The 21,969-nt window shown below is 45.2% G+C and overlaps 1 protein-coding gene across 4 annotated transcripts in view; it reads left to right on the top strand.

Annotated features, from left to right (window-relative positions):
- The window catches only part of SFT2D1 (SFT2 domain containing 1), a 775,689-nt gene that overhangs the window by 171,090 nt on the left and 582,630 nt on the right, over positions 1 to 21,969 (top strand). For all 4 annotated transcript variants that reach the window (XM_040350714.1, XM_040350713.1, XM_040350710.1 and 1 more), the window contains one exon: positions 10,094 to 10,179. In XM_040350714.1, the coding sequence (XP_040206648.1) occupies positions 10,094 to 10,179 (86 nt within the window). The remainder of the gene's footprint in view (positions 1 to 10,093; positions 10,180 to 21,969) is intronic.

Below are 21,969 nucleotides of genomic sequence, written 5' to 3'. Positions count from 1 at the left end.
GTTCATTGATAAGGAATGGGAACGGCCGCAGAAGTCCTTTGTGGTGCCTCAGTGCTTGGCGGTTCGTTATCCCTTTGAAGAGAGCCTTTCAAAAAAATGGGCTTCTCCTCCGGTCCCCCCCCCCCGGTCTCTTGGTTAAATAAAGTAACCACTCTCCCGGTAGAGGGGACCCCTGCATTTAATTTATGGTGTCTCAGGCACTCACTGAATGGGCTAAAATCTGGAGGAGCATCAGCTTCCTCCTGAATACGCGAGACTGGCCGACCAGTTGGTACAAGAACTTACGTACGTCTGTGATGCAACCCCTTTAATTTCCAGAGCCTCTGTATCTGCGGTGGTATTGCGCCACCTGATTTGGCTGAAATGCTGGTCCATTGACCAAGCTTCCAAGAAAGCTCTGGCAGATCTGCCTTTCAAAGGTGGGAGGCTTTTTGGTACTGATACATTATTAAGTATGTCACTGGAGGCAAGAGCACACTTCTCCCTCAGTCCACTAAGGGGAAGGAGCCGTGCTGTAAGCCTGGGCCCTCCTATTCCACGCAGAAGTGGTATTTCCGTCAGTCAGGGTCAGCTTGCAGATCCTCCCAGACTGACAAAGGTCTAGCTGGGGGACAAACGCGTCCCTGGGTGCGCAAGCCAAACAAGCCTGCTACCGCATGAAGTTTTGCCCCCTGCCCGACTCATGAGTGGGGGGGACGGGTTTGCGGCTTGGTGGACCTCTTTACTCTCCGACCAGTGGGTCTGCGAGATGGTCACTTCGGGGTCCAAGATAGTTTCTTTCCTGTCCACCAAACAGATTCTTTCCCTCAAATCTTCCTCTCCTTCTGACTCATCGGACTGCCTTAATGGGGGCATTGCAAGACTTGCTGAGGTGCAGGGTAATTTTACCTGTGCCACTGCCGGAAAGGTTTCAGGGATTCTTCTCGAATCTGTTTGTAAACCCAAAGAAGGACGGAGTCCGTCCAATCTTGGACCTCAAGGCCCTCAATGCCTTTTGTAAAGGTTCGAAAGTTCCGGATGGAATCAATTAGTTCGGTGGTTGCTGCGCTCCACTTGGGGGATTTTCATACTTGCTTGTCCCCATCTGCACCAGGCATCAGAGGTTCCTGCGCTTTGCGATAGGTGAAGACCACTATCAATTTGTGGCTCTTCCCTTTGGCCTAGCGTCGGCACCAAGAGTTTTCACCAAGGTGCTCGCCCCGATTCTGGCTTTACTGAGACAGCGAGGCATTGGTATCGTGGGCTACTTGGACGATCTTCTGAGAGCGGCTTCTGGCTCAGAATTAGAGGAGGACGTGTCTATAGCCAGCATTCAGAAGTCGGTTTTGGTACAGAATCAGCGTCTGTAGTACCTAGGTTTGATTCTGGACTCCTCAGAGGTGAGAGTCTTCCTTCCTTTGGAGAAGTTGCTCCAGACTGCGGTGAAGTTGTTAATGTCTTGCAAATGGTCGTCTCAGTTTTTGCATGCGAGTCCTGGGCCTCATGGTCGCCTCCTTCGAGGCAGTGCCGTATTCTTAGTTCCACACTAGAGTCTTGAAGAAGGAGAGCCTGTCCAAATGGAACAAATCTCCATTGTCTCTGGATCATCAGATTCAGGTAAGTCACCTGGTCAGGGCCTCTGAGTTGGTGGCTGAGATCCCCGGCTCTTCAGTCCGGGAAGGCGTTCCTTCCCTTCCAGTGGACTGTTATCACGATGGACGCCAGCCTCACAGGTTGGGGGGGGAGTCTGGGGAGTCCTGTTGGCCCAGGGTCGCTGGACACCGGACGAATCCTGCCTGCCGATCAATGTACTAGAGCTTCGAGTGATCAGGCTGTGTCTCTCCTCGTGGTCGCAGAGGCTACATAAGCGTCCAATCAGGATCCAGTCGGACAATACCATGGCGTGACTTATGTCATCCATCAGGGAGGAACACGGCGCTCGGCCGCGGTGTTGGGAGGTCGCTCACATCCTGCGGTGGGCGGAAAGGAGCGTGCCGGCTCTATTGGCCGTTTACATTCCGGGTGTAGAAAACTGGCAGGTGGACTATCTAAGTCGCCAGATGCTGGATCAAGGGGAATGGTCGTTGCATCGGGCGGAGTTTCAATCCCTTTGCCGGAGGTGGGGCACGCCGGACGTGGATCTCCTGGCTTCTCGACGCAATCGCAAGGAAGACCTTCTGTTTCATGGTCCCATACTTCATTCTGCTTTACAGTCGCTGGCTTTAACGGCATGGCTATTGAAAGCCAGGTACCAAGGGAGCGAGGTCTGTCGGATTCGGTAATTTCAACCATGCTGAGGGCATGAAAGTCTTCTTCCGGGAAGATCTACTATCGCACTTGGAAGACCTACATCTCTATGTTTCGAGGAGATGGAGTGGCGTCCACGGTAATATTCGGTTTCCAGGGTCCTGCTGTTTCCTGGTGTGGATCAGAAGCTTGCTTTAAGCACCATTAAGGGACAGATTTCAGCCTTGGCTGTTTTCTTTCAATGTCTCTTGGCGACCCATTCACTGGTGGATACGTTTGTGCAAGGGGTTCAACATGTGATCCCCCCAATTAGACCACCGCTTCCTCCATGGGATTTGAATCTGGGGCTCTCGGCTCTTCAGGAACCTCCTTTTGAGAACATCAGAGAAATTCCGCTCTTGACACTATCTCAGAAAGTGGCCTTTCTAGTGGCCATTACATCTGTCAGACAAGTTTGAGTTGGCAGCTTTGCAAGTCACCATACTTGGTCCTCCATAAGGATAAGGCGGTGCTACGCCCACAGCCTTCTTTTCTTCCGAAGGTGGTTTCAGCTTTTCATCTAAATGAGGACATTGTACTTCCTTCCTTGTGTCCTCGGCCGTCGCATCCCAGAGAGGCTGCGTTACATACTTTGGATGTGGAACGTGCTCTTCGGGTGTACCTGTCTGCTACGGCTCTGTTACGGAGGTCAGACTCACTCTGGTGGTGTCTGGTCTGCAGAAGGGCCTGGCGGTCTCGTCGGGCACCATTTCTCGTGGATCAGGCAGACCGTTATTCAGGCCTCTGCCCTTAAGGGGCGGGCGCCTCCCTTCCATGTTATGGCGTACTCGTCCAGGGCAATTGGTGCCTCCTGGGCTTTCCGACATCAAGCATCTGTCTCGCAGGTGTGTAAGGCGGCGACTTGGTCGCCCGTTCACACTTTCTCTAAATTTTACAAGGTTGATGTTAGTGCATCTTCGGATGTTTCCTTCGGCCGCAAGGTTTTGCAGGCGGCTGTTTGAGGTTGCACCCCCCTTGTTAAGGAGCTCTGCTTGTTTGGGGTGAAGTTAGTTTTTTTTTATTGCTGTGCCCACCCCTCGTTTTTTTTTTTTTTTTAACACTGCTTGGGGACGTTCCATATGTCAAGACTTGAAAAGGCTGTGTCCGTCCATGGACGAAAAGAGAAAATAGGATTTTTGTACTCACCGTTTTATGTTTCTTCTGCTTTTTGCCAAACTGAGTTGCTGACTGCACAGTTAGGGGCTATGACCAGAGGGACCGCCCCCTGGGCGGGGCTGTTCAACTCTGTTAAAGTAACATGTATTTAAATATCTAACATGTTCTGCCTAGTCCTCTCCTATTAGACGGAACATAACCCATATGTCAAGACTTGAGAAGGCTGTGTCCGTCCATGGACGACAGAGAAGGATTTTACGGTGAGTAGTAAAACATGTAAACTTTAGCAAAGCTGAAACAGCCCCGCCCAGGGGGTGGTCCCTCTGGTCATAACCCCTCACACTGCTCTAAACAGGTCAGTTTTTTGCTGCCTAGTAGAGAAGGACCTTGCTCCCTTATGGGCCCATGGTCCTGAGGAACTTTTTATTTTTAAAGATTTCAATTTATTTTATTTTATTTATTTTTTGGTCCTGAGATCTTCTATCAACTGCCGGCTGGGTGAAAGGCTGGATAATATAGATCCTTGTAGTCTACCCAGTCCGGCCATCGAGCGTGAGCAGGCCTTGGCTACGCGCTGTTTTGGCCACGACATACCCCATGGCTCCAGGGGTGGCCATTGAGCTGTTTGCTGTCTGTGTCACAGTGGGCCGTGGTCGGCAGCTACTCCATACTGCTCGGAAGTGGGTCTGTCAGGAACGCACCAGCAGTCCTCGCAAGGACGGGTAAGTACTTTCCTCCTGTCTCGGCAGGATGGAACAGCTGGGCTTCCTAGGGGGGGTCGTTTTGGGGGTCTTGGGTCCTTGGGTCCTCCCTCTTCTTCTCCTCCCATTCCTCCCCATACATTGACCTGCCGTGACTGACCTGGGAGCCTGTGGGGTTGTTTTCTCTATCCTGGCTGAGGGGGTCCGCTCTCTGTGTGGGTGGTCTGCTATGGGGGCCACTGCGTTTTTTTTCCCGGCCTTCTCGTCCACATCATGTTCTTGCGCCGTTTTTCTTGAATCTGCGCCATTTTCTTGTGGGCGTGCTGTTGCTATTACAATGCGGCATTTTCTTGTAGCCATGCTGTGACGCAGGTAGCTACAGTGGGCGGACATTTTCTAGTAGCTCGCGCTCCTTTTCCTGAGGCAGCCGGCGGCCATCTTGGTGTGTTTTTTTTTTTTTTTTTTTTACACAGGTTTTGGCCTCTAGTGCTGAAGGGGCTTTATGAACGGGGCGCGAACAGCACAGTTTTACCTCAGAGACACTCAGACACTCACTAATTATATACAAATATGTCAGCGTTCAGAAATTTTAAAATTCAATCAGGAAATTAGGACAAATTGTCCCACAATTTCTAACACAATAAATATACTAGTCCATGGATAAATGTGATGGAGATGTCCCTGAAATAGGCAATCTTTTTTTTTAAAGTTGATGCTGTAGCACATCTGAAAGGTGACAACTGTAAGCACTGAGGGCAAGCTTTCCTATAGAGCAGGGGTGTCAAACTCCATTTCATCGTGGGCCGCATCAGCATTATGATTGCCCTCAAAAGGGCCGGTTGTATCTGTAAAATTAGATGTCCAGCACATCCCCTCCCCTTACATTAGATGTCAAGAGCCACCCCACCATCAGAAGTTGAGTCCCCCGCCCTCCCTTACATCACACTGCACCCTCTTTCTTTATGTGGGAAGAAGCTGGATTGGATGCATTTCTTGAAAGCAGAAAGTAAGGGTCTGAAGTAGGACCAGATTAGGGCTGGAGAGGTGTGAGTAGGGTGACCATGTGTCCGGATTGCCCCGCATTTTGCAAGTCCCGGGCACATTCATTCCAGGACAATACAGTGTCCCGGAATGAAACTGACACAACCAAACCCCCCCCCCCCCCCCCGGGCCAATCTGATGCCCCCAAAAAAGGCTGCCACATCACCGCTTTACTCACTTACAGTACTTGTCCTGGCCCAGAATGCCTGCAGAATCACAATCCTGCCCCCTGCTTGTGATTGGAGAAATCATAAATCCCGCCTGTTGTGTCCTATCACTGTGCTGTGATTCGTTACAGCACAAGCTGATTTTTGGGAAGGGAGGGTGTCCCTGAATGGTAGTTTGGAAATGTGGTCACCCTAGGTGTGAGGGCCACATGAAATGGCCTGGAGGGCCGGATTCGGCCCGCGGCCCTTGTGTTTGACACCTGTGCTATATAGCGTAGCCAGATCTGGTAAAAGACAAGAAAAGAAAACAAAGAAAAAGCGCCTCTTCGTGCAAATGTTTATTGGTTGGAACAAAATGTAATTTCACACTTACACTTAAAGGGTTTGTAAAGGAATTTTTTTTTATCTGAATGGCTTCCTTTACCTTAATGCAGTGCTGTTTTCATGTCCTCATTATTCGTTTTTGCTCTCAAGTTGCTGTAATTCTTCTCTGATCTCCACACTTCCTGGTTGTCTGTTTCCTGATGACAACGGTGCTGGGAGCTTTCTCTCTGTGGTCACTAACTTCAAGGAGGTGTGATTACTGTGTGTCTAGTTTCTAGTTTCGTTTTCCAAACCATTACTGCTCTATGGCTCTGTATGCTCTGTAAGGCAGAGAGGCAGGAAACAACATGCAAAAACTAAACTAGAAACTACAGGTACATTATATGATTGATTTTTATCTATTTTTAATCGTTTTTAAAAATAATCGGTTAATTATTATGGCCCGGATTCTCGTAGAATGGCCAAACTTAGGGCGGGCGTAACATATCTCATTTACGTTACGCCGCCGCAAGTTTTTCAGGCAAGTGCTTTATTCACAAAGAACTTGCCTGTAAAGTTGTGACGGCGTAGCGTAAATCCCCCGGCGCAAGCCCGCTTAATTCAAATTAGGCGGGTAGGGGGCGTGTAGCATTTAAATTAAGAGCGTTCCCGCGCAGAACGTACTGCGCATGCGCCGTCCGTAAAATATCCCAGGGTGCATTGCTCCAAATGACGTCGCAAGGACGTCATTGGTTTTGACGTGAACGTAAATGGCGTCGAGCCCCATTCACGGACGACTTACGCAAACGACGTAAATTTATAAATTTCGACGCGGGAACGACGGCCATACTTAACATTGATTGCGCCTCATATACCCAGGGGCAACTTTACGCCGGGACAAGCCTAACGTAATTGTCGTAACGTTACTGCGTCGGCCGCGCGTACATTCGGGAATTCGCGTATCTAGCTAATTTGCATACTTGACGGGGAAAACGACGGAGGCGACACCTAGCGGACAAAAAAAAATTGCATTTAAAATCCGACGGCGTAAGAGCCTTACGCCTGTCGGATCTAATAGGTATCTATGTGTAACTGATTCTAAGAATCAGTCGCATAGATACGACGGCCCAGATTAGGACTTACGACCGCGTACATGGCGTTGCGCCGTCGTAAGCCCTTTGAGAATCTGGGCCTATGTCTCTATACCCTGTAAACAGTCATTTCAGCAAAAAATATTTTTTTATTTACAACCCCTTTAAGTAATGGATAAAAAGGACCCAGAGGATGAGGAAACTGGAAGCTCCTGAGTCCGTCACTCGGCCGGTTCCTGGCAGGCAAGACTTGACAAAGGAGCGCGCATGCCTGTTGTGAGCTTGGCGCATGCTCTGAAACGCCTTGTGTTTCTCTTTCTCCCTCTGGTTACGTCACACGCCAGCTGATCCCGTCACAGCATGGAGTCTCACCACCTTGTCCTGCACTCCGAGTTGGACTGTCGGTTCCACCGGACACCGCGGCCGCTCCCGCCAGTGGCCTCAATTACATCTGCCTGCCAGGAACCGGCCAAGTGACGGACTCAGGAGCTTACAGTTTCCTCACCCTCTGGGCGCTTGTTATCCATTACTTAAGTGTTAGTGTGGAATTACATTTTGCTGCAGCCATTAAACATTTGTACTAAGAGGTGCTTTTTCTTTGTTTTTTTTCTACTCCGACACTAACAGTGTAGCGCAGGAGAGCGGACCGCGGCGCTGTGCAGTTTCTTGTCAGGGTGGTGAGTCCCCTGGGATACCCCTTTTGGTCAGTACAGCAAGGAGGGTGGGTCTCTCTTTTTTGTGCACTTGTACTTTGTACCTTAACTATAGTCCCTGAGGGCGGTCAGGCGAGCGGGTCAGCATGGCATCAGAAGCTGGCGCTTCTTCCCCAGAACTTCCAGTGGTGGCAACCAGTGCCCCTGCGGTCCCTGTGGACACTTGGTCGGCAGTCCTGGAATCATTTGTTGCCAGGGTGGAAGCGGTGTGTGGGCGCAAAGTTGGGTAAAAAACGCCCCCTCCCCCACCATCTCCTGGAGATAGCTCTGACTCGGACTTGGGCCCGGCTGCGGTATCAGAGGATACGGACCAGGACCTTTCGAACAGTGAGGAAGACTCCAGATCCAGGTCAGCGCAAGACAAGGCACTGGTTGGAGCTCTTATCACCGCAGTGCGGGACACTCTTAAATTAAAGGATGCTGAAGGCACATCTGCTGAGGGGTTGGTCCATTTTGGGTCCCACAAGCAGTGCTAAGGCGTTTACTTATGTGCCTTTTTTTTATAATAAATTTAAGCCAAAATGTATTCTGCTACATGTCTTTGGTAAAAAAAAAATCCTGTGTATAATTGGTTTGTGTGATCACGGACGCAGATGATCATGTACAGATGTGCGCAGGTGACCATGGACATATGTATGCAGATAATCATTGGGACATATGTTATTTTTACATATGTGGGGGACAGGTGTTTTTACTGTGTGGGGATGTGTGTTTTTGGGACATTGCGTGGGAGCTTTGTGTGTTTACATGTGTGGGGAAATATATTTACAATAATGGCACATACTAACAAAAGATAAAATAGTTTTCCCACAAAATGTCCTTTGAGCTATAATGGCTCTAAATGGATCTGGGCAGCCTTGTGTGGGGAGCCAGAGCCGGACTCCAATACATTGAACAGAGAGAGAAACCGAAAACAGGCGCCACTTAGAAAAACTGTAAACTTTAATGTTAAAATGGCATCAAAGCACTCATTGAAATTACTGTGTGCAGGCATGTAGAGGGGTCCAGATGACAGTCTATCCTCGGATCTGATGAGTGGTCCCTTGTCGCTGTGAGGCTTGGTCGCTGAGCTGTGCTGCATATGTGGGAGCCAGTACACTGTTCGCCGAGAGGCGATTTCCGGGTAAGCTCTGCGGCTTCCAGACCGAGGGCTGGAGCGCAAGCAGCGTGAGGCGGAGTGACGTCAGACCCGAGGACCAAGATGCAACGCGTTTCGGTACATGCGTTACACCACTCTCATGTGACTTCAACTTGAGACCTCCGATGAGTCACGTGAGAGTGATGTAACGCGTAGGACGCAGGTATACGGACACCGGAAGTGACGCAACAAGGTCCCGAGCTGGCTGCTCGTTTTGATGCAATGCACTTTACATCATTTACAAATGTGAGTACCTTTTTTATCTAAATTAAATTGTGAATCTTAAAAACGCCAAACGTACTACACCAAGAGGCTCTGTATTCTCTTATTTCTCCATCCATAGTGGCCCTCCATCCCGCATCCACACATTACTGGAAACGCTGGAGAAGGAAGGAATCCCCTCCCCCACTTCGAATGGCCTAACATTCCACCATATCTTTTAATGCTGCTTACCTTACAGCAGTAAGGTAAGAAGGTAGTACACCCACGAGTGTTACTTACAACGAAGAGCCACCTCTCAAAGAAGTCACAGTGCCACCTGTTACTGTTACAGAGCCCCAGCAACACTACACTCTGCACCCTGGATCCAGAGGAATTGATTTCCCCTTCTGAGATTCACCAGCACTTTAGCACCTTTTGCTACACTCACAATGGACTTTATTTCCAGTTGTTTCTAATTCTACACGCATTGTTTTTTATTCAAATTATTATAAATTTTTGAATATATTGTATCATTGCACTTTATATCATTGCACCTGTAGTCACTTGTTTGCAGCACAGCAGCACTTTATTTATATAATTGTTATACAATGTATTCTCTCTGCATTCATATATCTAGGTTTATATGTTATATGTGATTTTCCCCTTCTGAGATTCGCCAGCACTTTAGCACCTTTTGCTACACTCACAATGGACTTTATTTCCAGTTGTTTCTAATTTTACACGCATTGTTTTTTATTCTAATTATTCTCAATTTTTAAATATATATTATCATTGCACTTTATACCATTGCACCTGTAGTCACTTGTTTGCAGCACTTTATATATTTATATAATGTATTCTCTCTGCATTCAGATATCTAGGTTTATATGTTATTTCATGAGGGAGCGCAACACCACTATTTGATTTTTTTTTGTGATTCAAAAGTACATGAGCTTCTTTTAGGCAGATTACAGGCGGTTTTCCTGTTTACATTGGTGTGCTTTTGACCTGTACAAAATCGTGGTAAAAATCGCGGCAAAATCACGCGACTTTCCGCCAGAAAACAATATACTGTGGTGTTACTGCAGCCTCAGGCATTTCACTTCAGGCGACAGAACGCTCATATGTGAACAGGGGCCATTTAAATTAATGTAATTTTGCTTGTTGGGCACTTTTAACTTTTGAGATGAGCGTTTTACAAGCTGAAAATGCTCAGGTGTAAATGCAGCCTAAAAGCTGATTTGCACATGAGGCTCTAGACAATTCTGTACTTTTTATATATTAAACAACTTCTAATGAAACATTTGTAGTTCAAGCATAAACTTACATGTTCTTTATATTGTCTGTCTTTTAATAGGGTAGTGCACTACTTTGGATTCCTGGTGCTGGAATAAAACTTTTTGCTGTATTTTATACACTAGGAAATGTTGCTGCCTTAACCAGGTAAGCATTTTAGTTTAACCCTTTCAGTTCTTTATTTTTTTTATTTTTACTTTTTATTAGGGTTGTCCCGATACCACTTTTTTTTTTCTCAAATAACTTTTTTTATTGAAAAAGATAAGATTGCATACAGCATACAGGAACATATGGCACAGCATAAGAAGGGATAAGAAGATAAGGCACACATCTGCCTGCATTACAGGTATTCAAGTAGTAAGCAATGTAGGCCATCTACAAGTTTCTAGGCAGTAGTTAGTACAAAGCTGAGGTCGAGAGTGCCACATCATATCAATACATATAATTGCATTGCAAAACATTACCGTATTTTCCGGCGTATAAGACGACTTTCTGGATGCAAAAAAATGCATCCAAAGTCGGGGTCGTCTTATACGCCGGGTACGGTCTCCGTGCTGCTGCGACCGTCAATGATTTAAAAGACGCTCCTTCTCCTCAGAGTGTTCTGTGATAGGAGGAACACAAATCTTCCCAGCAGCGCCTCTGTTCTGTGTTCCTCCTATCACAGATGCCTTCTCATCCTCGGACGAGATGAGAAGACGTCCGTGATAGGCGCATCTTTTAAATCATTGACGCTCGCAGCACGGAGACTGTCACCGCCTGCTATTCAGAAAAAAAGTGAGTAAATGCACCGTTTGCAGTGATGGCACAGAGAGGGGGCAAGTGATGGCACAGAGAGGGGGTGTTACCAAGTAATTGTATATTTAAGATTTAATATCTCACATATATAATATATGGTTAAAATAAGAGAGTTCTGTGAAAGCTTTAACATAACACATATTTTATTAGAGAAAAGATATTAGCTATCTAATACACTGCATACAGTTACAGTATTTAAACTAAGAGAGTAAAAGTTAGTTTGCAAATATAAAGTAAGTACATCACACTAAAAGTATTAAGAAAACAAATTATGACAAAGTATATGATAAGTGCAGGGGAGAAGATAGATTCTGATAAGTTACCTTGCTACAGACATCCCTCTACTGACATCCCGGGCCTGGGATATCTCATCCTCTCTCTCTCCATCTATTGATGAGACCTCCTGATTTTTATAACCCAGATGTCACTTCTGATTGGCTAACGTTAGCTTTTCCAAATATGGGCAACTTCCTTCTATCTTTAGCTATGCATAGGTTTGAAGTTTAAACTAATTACCTCTAGCTTGTTAATTTCCGGTCTATTCATGGAAGAGTACAGTTTTTTCCAGGTGACTCCATATTGTCTACCTTTCCCACTGTGATTTCTTCCTGGCTTGCTTTGTATCTCAAAAGATGTAGTAGACTGGTCGTCTCCTGCCACCTTCTCACAAAGCAATCATGCATATCAAATACGGAGAGTGCTAATTAGATATATTCAGGCTCTAACTGTCAGCCTATTTAAATTATCAGAAATTCTCCCCCACGACATATCTACTCTTATCGTAATATATATTTATATCTATGTACAATTATGGTGATTAGACATTAACGATTCACCCAAGGCAACAGATGACCCCTTGTGGCCAGTTGAGACAGATGAGACTAGGCCACACTTTAAGTAAGTAATTGTTTATGTCTAATCTCCATTAGAATGTTAAGTTTCTCCCTCTTCCATTTTTGGAAGTCGGCCAAGATATATTACCATCCCCGTCATGAAAATCAATACCCCACATTGCAATATGAGAAGACCTTTTATTCCCATTTCCATCCAGGTCCTAGTGGTGACTAAGCTAAAATCCCCATCATGTAAACGTTCATTCAACCTTTCCTCTGTTTTCACCATATCATTACTAATTTGATCCTTGCAATTAGATTGTGGAGGTTTACTGACAAAGTATACATTTTTACATCAAAATGGGTTATGTATGTGCTAAGATCTGGGACATCAGGGGTACTCTCAATGATATAGTCTGCTGTTAACACTGGTATGGGGGTTACTATAGTTTCACCAATAGTAGTGTACTCATGTGGAATGAAGCAAAAATTTGGATAGGGTATTGGACACGACTGACCCCCATAGAGAAATGTCTGGTGATTGGTAACGACACAGTACAGTCCATCCATGTGGTAGGTGACCCTTGTGCTTGGTGTTCTCAATTTTGACAACTTCACTGGGCAGTTAGCCTCCATTTCACTTGGAATGGTTTCTTGAGGTGGTTGGCGTGGCCTTTCCAGTTGGGGGTCCCTTGCTACATTGGCTGTGGGATCCGGGTAATTTTTTAGACCACAGACTGGAGTGTCCATTTCAAACACATCACAATGGCATAAGTATCTATTGTCTTTGACAGTGCAGCAGGCAGTATGCGGTGCTTTTCCATCGCCCTTGAATTTGAATGAGCATTTCGGGGAGGTGCAGCCTTTCCTTGTACACATCATTCTCGAGGTATCCGAGGGAGTGTATGGACGCCATTGTGTTAAAGTAGTCCTCTTGTGGATGGAACACGGGCAGCGACATTGTGAAGGATATGTACATTAGGTCAAGGTAGGTGCACAGTGACTGGCTTTTCTTGCAAGCAAATGGCACTCTATTTGGGTGTGGTGTCACTATCCCTATACTTCGAATTATGGAAACTGGCAAAGGTTTGCACTTGTCTCCAAAATGTACATTCATTCCACCACTAGTATTAGTGTGAGTACAATACCATTGTGTAAGATCTGTGTCTTTTAAGATAAAATTTCCCTACGCAGTGCATATTACCTCTTGGCCCATACCATCCTTTCTAGCTTCATGTTATAAACCGTAGAAAAAACAAAATAACAAAAACCTTTCCTCCCCTGCAAGCCCCTCAACACCCTGCAGAACTGGTTTCAGCACTTGCCGAACATTTCCGGTTCACAATTTCCGATATGCCTGCGAATCGCTGTCACATCGGCTTGGTTCCAAATTGACATGTCAGTTTCAAAAAGTTCTGGGATGGATGCTAGTATGCTGTCCGTGCCCTTTAACTTTTTGAATCTGAAAATGCCCCTGTGGGGAGGAAGGTTTGGTTCTGCAAATGGATCCTGAGTTCGCTTGCATGGGAGGCAATAAAAATCTACTAGCAAGGAAGAGTAAAACAAAGATACATTTGTCCGGGCACATGAGCCGAATTCGGCCATGTTCCACTGGGACAAATTAAGTACCACCTGCCCATGAATAAACTTAACGTTATTAAACAATATTCCAGGGATTGAGGTTTCCGTTAGGCCACTAGGTGGTTCCTCTTGCAGTGTTGGGCATTCCAAGGAGGTTGGTTTGTAATAGGGGATTGCAGCTGTATTTTTTGGAAAAATTGTAGGAGTAGGGGTGTTAGTCTTTGGGGACACCTGCAAGGTCATTTTTCCTGGGACGTACTGAAGAGTGGATGCATGAGTGTTGCTGGACAAGGGGATGGAGATAACAAAATAATATTTCCACTCTCCGGCATCCCTCAACCGTGTCTCTTGAATCAATAAAGATCCGTTGTGAAAACTCATGACTCTGTTCTGGTAGTCCGTGATATTCCCAGCAACGCCATTAATCCAGACTAGGTGATTATCAATGGGACTCCACCAATAAACTTGCTTCCCTACAGTCCCTACAATGGCCACAGGCAATAAGACGGATTCCCCCTCTAGACAGTAAACCGGATTCTGGTCAACGATCACGCTGATGAGCGGTCCAGTCTTCTCTCCTTTGGTATGTCCGATCAGATGGAGCAGGATCACAATCCACATCGACTTCATGGCTCTAAAAGGGAAGAAAGCAAAACATTTTAGTTGCAGAATTTTGTGAAGGCCCAAACAATGGGGCACAAAACTGAGTCCAGTAAATTCAAAGGAATTTCCCAGATCTCCCCCCCTTGTGCTCCTTGTTTGGCCAAGCAATCTGCTATGTCATTTTGTTCCCAGTATGGGGCAGTGCCTGTATGACCTTTTACTTTGCACCCCCATGTTTTGACTGGCAACTTTTGCCCCAATGTTACACTATATTTCACCAGGGATACGTGTTTAAGTGGAGACCCATCTGAGGACATGTACTGGTGGGTGTGCCAGAAGGGCAGAAATTCTGTAAGAGCATTACAGACCCACGCAGAATCTGAGTATAAAACAATTTCTTGATCCCCTTTCATAATTTCTAGGGCATGAGCAATCGCAGCCATCTCAGTGAATTGTGCTGATTTGACTTGACATGACCGAAAGATTGATGTTTGGGTCTTTGCATGCGGATCGATAATGTACATTCCAAATCCTGCATGTGGGAAACCCTCCACATAAAAACATGATCCATCTGTGAAAATTGGGACTGCCTTTTCCGGGACCTTTTCATTTGCTGACAAAGGTCTAGAGAAATGTTGTGCCACTGATTGTGGGGTGATAGCACATTTATGTGGTATTCCTTGGTAAAGGAGGCCATGGGCCCTAGTGGAAAGAATATTTGTTTGTTTGACTTTAATGTCTTGATTTTGGAGCAACAGAGCCCAATGGGCCTGTCTGGCATTGAATACATTGCCATCTTCCACTCCTGTCTGTGAGTAGAAACTTAGTGGGCGTGTGCAGAATGACTGTGTTAAGTCTTATGATGTATGTGTAGTATTTCGCTGCCCACAACGTGACAAGAAGGTGTTTTTCACATAGAGAGTACTTCATTTCCACAGGAGATAATGCTTTAGAAGCATATAATATGGGTCTTTGTTGCCCATGGATTTCCTGTGCCAGAACAGCTGACAGGGCTGTCTCTGATATGGCAGTCTCAATGGGAAAGGGCAGTTGGTACTCTGGGTTGGCTAATACTGGCGCTTGCGCTAAAGCTTCTTTAAGCTTCTGCACTGGATTGGTGTGTTGCTCAGTCCCGTGCCAACGGGTATCCTTTTTTCCCCAAACATACAGTGGTGCGGACTTATGCGCACCATCAGGGATGATATCCCACAAATAATTTACCACTCCTAGGAAAGATCTGAGAGTGGGCATACTCACTGTTAGAGGGAATTGTAGGATGATTTTTACCTTCTCCGTTGCTATCTTACTACCGTTTGCTGCCACTGTAATCCCCAGAAAAGACAGATTCCTGCGACAATTGTGCCTGGCCAATAATGGGATTACATTTCTGTCCCGTTTTTCCTAGGATCCGTCGGAGTTCCTCCAATAGCCGCAAATGCTTTCCTTTGTCGCATGTGGCTATAAGCAAATTGGCATTGTACTGAAAAAGATTCTTAGTAGAAGACAAATCGGTTAAAAAAACTCTCATGGTTACATGTGAAGTACTGTGTTCCCGAGATCTAATTTTGCTAATGACATCAGCCATACTCATAATGATTTTTACCGGTTAAATTGGGTATACATTGGAAATCATCTCATTCCCTTCACTGTCAAACCCTAAAAATGTTTGTTTTCCTTCATTAGAAGATAAGATCTGGGGAGTACCCATGCTGGGGAGCTTGTCCTTCTCCTCATTTCTGGATCGCTGGTCCCCATTGTCTGATGAGTCTATGACAATGGTTCCTTCTCGATTTTCATGTGGCTTTGCGATTTCTCCCATCGCCACAGGGAAAGTAGAACTAGGATCCATATCTTCCTCAATTTCAAAGGCACAGGTATTACTATGTTCTCGTATGCTAGCCACAGCCTGTCCTTTAAATTTTCCTTTCTTAGGTTCATGTAACTGATCTTGCAACACTTTGTATGCAATAGTTACATGGTCCAGTTCAGTTTCAACTTTAGTTAGCATGCTTTTATATTGTACCACGTCTTTTTGGGACAATTTGTAATTTTTAAATGTTCCTCCTGTGAGGCATTAAGTATTTGATTAAGGGCTTGTACTTGACTTTGTAAAGCTGTATTCTCCTGTTCCCTTTCAGAAATTGTAATATTTTTATTACAGACTATACCTTCCAATTTCTTTATTTTAGCATTCAAAGCCATGCAAGCAGCAAACATGCCTGCGAAGGCTAGATTTTTAAGTTTTTTGTTATTTTTGGTTGCTTTTGCTTGCTCTTCCAATACTTTAGTATCACAGGCAAAATCATTGTTCTCGTGTTTATGAGTAAACGTTGCTACAAAACTTTCTAGCCAGGAATCCATTACGAACAGCTAGTATGCACAATTTGTGAGCTAAATTAAATTAATTGTTCCCCTCTACTATAAAGTCATTTACAGTAAAGGAGAAAGAAGCAGAGAAAAACAACCAAATAACTCAAATAAAATAAAATCCCCAAAAATACAGTTTAAAAAAAACAATATTTTCAGCTGTCCCTAACACAGTCTTTTTTTTTAGATTAGAGTGGAAAACTAATTATCCTTAACAAAGCATTGTGCCTACCTTGTCTGAATAATAGACACAGGGAACAATAGAAGCCCCCAAGGATCAATTAGGATGAACACCTCTAAGCTTTCAATAGCAAAGGTAAATAGAGGAGTGTTTACACTGTGTAACACTCAATTCAGTAAAAACTGAACAAAAAAAAAAATTCAAGGTATAATGTATTTTTCCTTTCAATGCAACTTATTTTACATTAATAAACATCTTTCTCAGATGTTAGTTTCAGTATCAAGCCTTCCACAGTCTTGTACTTTAACTGACATTAATGAGAACATTACTGCTTGTAACAGTTAGAAAAAAAATCAAATAAAACAACATAAAATTAAAACAAAAAAATCACCTTTTGTAGATTTGGTTTCAATGTTAGTGGACATACGATTCCACTAACAAAACTTGATGAACTTTTGAACAACAAAGTCCAGTCAGCTTTTTTCAGTGTCTTTCTGCAGACAACAGAAAACAAGCACGTTTTTGTGTCTTAATCAACAAAAAAAAAAAAAAAAAAAATCAAAATAAAAGCTAAAACTAATAATATATATAAAAAATGAATTCTAAAAACAAAAATTGTATAAATTGCAAAAAAAAACAATAAACATTTATTTTATTTTTTTCCACAAAACCAATGACCACTCTTTTAGTGTGTCAAAACAAAAATGTTTTCATCCCCTTATCTCCTCCCCATTACATTGACCGGTTATAATGGTACATCCAAGATACTTTATCAATTATGATTTGGGGATATTAATGAAACAAACACAAAAAAAAATCAAATAACCTTAGATTATACCCATTAATAAAAGGAAAAATATTTACCTATATTTTCCCTAGCTAGATAGGATAAACTGACTCAGTTTGAATTCCTACTAACCTTTAAAATAAATTATTTGTGGTGTATAGCCACTAAAAAACAAAAATATTTTACTTATATTTTCCTTAGATATTTGTTATTATTAAATACTTTCAGTCTTGTTCACAATTCCGTGGTCGCCAAACTGTTACCAAGTTATATTTAAGATTTAATATCTCACATATATGATATATGGTTAAAATAAGAGAGTTCTGTGACCAGAGTGAAAGCTTTAACATAACACATATTTTATTAGAGAAAAGATATTAGCTATCTAATACACTGCATACAGTTACAGTATTTAAACTAAGGGAGTAAAAGTTAGTTTGCAAATAAAAAGTAAGTACATCACACTAAAAGTATTAAGAAAACAAATTATGACAAAGTATATGATAAGTGCAGGGGAGAAGATAGATTCTGATAAGTTACCTTGCTACAGACATCCCTCTACTGACATCCCGGGCCCGGGATAGCTCATCCTCTCTCTCTCCATCTATTGATGAGACCTCCTGATTTTTATAACCCAGATGTCACTTCTGATTGGCTAACGTTAACTTTTCCAAATATGGGCAACTTCCTTCTATCTTTAGCTATGCATAGGTTTGAAGTTTAAACTAATTACCTCTAGCTTGTTAATTTCCGGTCTATTCATGGAAGAGTACAGTTTTTTCCAGGTGACTCCATATTGTCTACCTTTCCCACTGTGATTTCTTCCTGGCTTGCTTTGTATCTCAAAAGATGTAGTAGACTGGTCGTCTCCTGCCACCTTCTCACAAAGCAATCATGCATATCAAATACGGAGAGTGCTAATTAAATATATTCAGGCTCTAACTGTCAGCCTATTTAAATTATCAGAAATTCTCCCCCACGACATATCTACTCTTATCGTAATATATATTTATATCTATGTACAATTATGGCGATTAGACATTAACGATTCACCCAAGGCAACAGGGGGCAAGTGATGGGCAAGTGATGGCACAGTGAGGGGCAAGTGATGTAATGGCACAGTGAGGAATGTAATGTAATGGCACAGTGAGATTTGAAAAAGCCTGTTTCTGTCAGCGGTTTTGGCTACCCTTCAGCTTCCAGAAAGACTAGTAAGAAGGGGGTAGTCTTATACAGTGAGTATATCCCAAAACCAAAATTTTTCCTGGAAAATTAGGGGGTCGTCTTATACGCCCAGTCGTCTTATACACCGGAAAATACGGTACACATGGAGGGAGTCATAAGGGTGCTCCCAATAGGTAGAAGAAGGAAAGAGGGGAGAGAAAGGAAATAAGAGGAAGGGTAGAGAGGGAAGAAGAGGGAAGGGTCATCGAGTTAGCTTGTTTACCAGATCACGGCGGGTCCTCCCGAAGGCACCAGGGCCCCCAGACTGCGTCGTGGGCTTCCAATCTGTCCTGTATCCTGGCAGTCATTCTCTCCATCAGCTCCACATCCTTGATTCTAGCGTGTAAAGCCTCTGGGTCAGGGGGAGAGCGTTTTTTCCAGTTTAGAGCTATGAGGCAGCGGGCAGCTGTGAGGATATGGCGCGTTAACTTTCTACAGGGCACAGAGGTCCTCAGGGGAGATAGGCCCAAGAGGAAGAATTTGGGGGACATAGGGACCTGTGTGTCTAGGAGGCGGCCCAGCAGTTTTTGCACCTTGGTCCAGTAGGGGACAATCAACGGGCAACTCCAGTAAATGTGGAAGAGGGAGTCCCTTTCTCCTTGACAACGCCAGCATCGATCGGAACTAGTGGGGTATATGGTGTGAAGCACGTCAGGGGTCATATACCAAAATAGAAGGATCTTGTATGTATTTTCTTTATACAGTGTGCAGAGTGAGCTCTTTGCTGCCTGGGACCAAATAGTCCGCCATTGCTCCTTGGGTATTTCTTCGTTAAGGGCCTTTTCCCATCTGATCATGTAAGAGTGTTTACCCTGTGAGTCCAGGGGGTAGGCATTCAGTATTTAGTAAATATCAGAGATTAAGCCCTTCTGGGCCGATCCAGCCAAGACCAGCCTTTCAAAGGGAGTTGGAGGGGAAAACTGCAGAGTGGGTGCTATGGACAGGGCGTAGTGGCGGATTTGCAGGTAACTATAAAATGCCTGCCGAGGGATATCAAATTCAGTTTGTAGGCTGGAGAAGGGCAATAGTTTGCGCGACAGGGGATCTACCAAATTCCCAAAGTGGAATAGATTCCGGGACGTCCACGGGTGAGACATCTGGTGAGTGAGGCTATCTGGCACCTTGGGATTATACATGAATGAGGTCAATAGCGAGCGTTCCGAGGACAGACCACAGGGTCGTGACAGTCGACGCCAGAGTCGTCAAAGCTGTGACACAGAGCCCAGCAAGCGTTCAGGGGGGACCTCCGCATTCGCACTCCAAAGCAAATTGTTAGGGTGAGTCGGGGCTAACCACAGTTTTTCAATCTCCGTCCACTTGTTGTAGGACCGCCAAGTGAACCAAGAAGTTACTGCCCGGAGCTGAGTGGCCTGGTAGTACTTAACAAGATTGGGGAACGCAAGACCCCCGTCCGAGCGCGCTGCCATTAGTACCGTCTGGGGAACTCTGTCTTTTGTGATTCCAAGTAAATTTAAGTAGGTTGGATTGGAGTTTTCTCAAGTGTTTATAGGGGACAGGGATGGGTAACGTTTGAAAAAGGTAAAGGAGCTTTGTGAGTATCGTCATTTTAATGGAGGCGATCCGGCCGAGCAGTGATATGTGGTGCTTTTTCCATTGCATCAATAAGGATCTTATCAAGCGGAATAGGGGAGGGAAGTTTTCCTGGTACAAGGTAATGAAGCTTGGGGTGATGTGTATCCCCAGGTATTTCAAGGAAGTTGTTTTCCATTGATAGGAAAAGTTGGCCCGCAAATGAGCAATTTCCGCTCCCTGACGGGAGAGGATAACGTCGTCCGCGAACAGAGAAATTTTAAATTCCCTGCCTCGGACTGATACCCCCCGGATGGACGGGTTGCCTCGAATCGTGGCCGCCAAGGGTTCAACACACAACCCAAATAGCAGGGGTGAGAGGGGGAACCCCTGCCGAGTGCCATTGGTAATGGGGAAGGAGGGTGAGAGGGCAAAGGGTGTCTTGACCTGAGAGGAAGAGTCGGAATAGAGATGACAAATCGCACTGAAGAATAGGCCCCGGATCCCTACGTGGCGCAATGTGGCGAACATGAAGGGCCACCCAAGCTGGTCAAAGGCCTTCTCGGCGTCCAGGCTTAAAAGCAGGGACGCCGTATTTTCCCTGTTCGCCACATCCACCAAATCTATTATCTTTCAGGTGTTATCACCCGCCTGCCTGCCTAAACGGCACAAAGCCCACCTGGTTCTTGTGGATGAGAGAGGGAAGGACCATGTTCAGTCGAATCGAGAGTAATTTTGTAAAAATTTTCAGAATTTAGCAGGGCGATGGGTCTATAGTTGGCACAGAGAACGGGGTCCTTGTCCGGCTTGGGAAGGCTTTGTAATATTCATAAGGCAGGCCATCTGGGCCTGGGGACTTAAGTCAGGGCAGGGATTTAATAGTCTGCTCTATCTCCTCTTCCGTGATCAGCATGTTTAGGGACGTTGGGTCAGAGGGCTGGAGTCGGGAGACGCCACTCTGTTCCAGATATTGTTCCATGCTACGGGAGATGTCCGGGGGGAGTGGGTCACTGGGTATGCCAGGATTATTGTAAATGTGCTTATAAAATTCCGCAAACGTGTGGGCTATATCTCTGGGGTGGGACTGTAGGCAGCCTGAGCTGTCATTAATTTGGTGGGGCGTCGTCGAAAGGTGGGCATCTCGCTGTTTCCTCGCTAGTAGGGTGTGGGCTTTATTGCCTTTGTCATAATAAACCTGCCGTAGCCTGACAAGGGATTTTTCTATCAGGCCCAAAGCCAAATCTCTCAGGGTCGCTCGTAAGTTAATGATTTTCTTAAGGAGGGTGACAGAAGGGGATGTTTGCAATCGGCGCTCAAAAACCTCAAGCTCCCTCTCAGTTCTCTGGTGGCCAGTGCGTCCTTTTTTAAGGCAGTGGACAATGCCATACATCTACCTCGAAGGACCGCTTTATGGGCTTCCCAGAGCGTGGAGGTGGAGACGGCAGTGTTGTTCTCCGCGAAATAAAGTTGTAGGGTGGAGGTGAGTTCTGTTTTGGCCGGTAAGTGCTGGAGGAGGAAGGTATTTAGTTTCCAATTGTAGGGCCTCTGGACAGGGGAACCCAGATCTAGTGTCAGTAATATAGGGGCGTGGTCCGACCAAGATATCGGGAGTATCTGTGCTTCCCGTATCACTCTGAGCGTAGAATTGTTAGTAAAAAAAATAGTCTATTCGGGAGTGAGCTCTATAGAGGGATGACTAGAAGGTATACTGCCGATCGCCCAGGCGGAGGGCCCTCCAGTCATCAAAAAGAGCATAACGTCTAGAGATTTGGCGGAATAGCTTTGAGTCCCTAAGGGCCCGAGCCGACAACGCCCAGGGACCCACCACGTGACGATCGGCAGTCGCGGATTGGGTCAGATTAAAGTCGCCCCCCACCACCAGGAGCCCATGTTCCGATCGAAAGAGGCGAGTAAACACCCTAGTCAAGAATCTATGTTGTTGGAGGTGGTAGACTTCTGCTTCCATGGGGGACTGGTTTAGACATGGCAGCGTGTGACTGCTGGAGATCGGAGCCTAATTTTTACCACTGTGG

Source organism: Rana temporaria, chromosome 4, assembly GCF_905171775.1.
Source record: "Rana temporaria chromosome 4, aRanTem1.1, whole genome shotgun sequence".
In the NCBI taxonomy this organism is placed as follows: Eukaryota; Metazoa; Chordata; class Amphibia; order Anura; family Ranidae; genus Rana; species Rana temporaria.
Note: the sequence above shows the minus strand (reverse complement) of the source record. Positions and strands in the feature narration are given on the sequence as shown.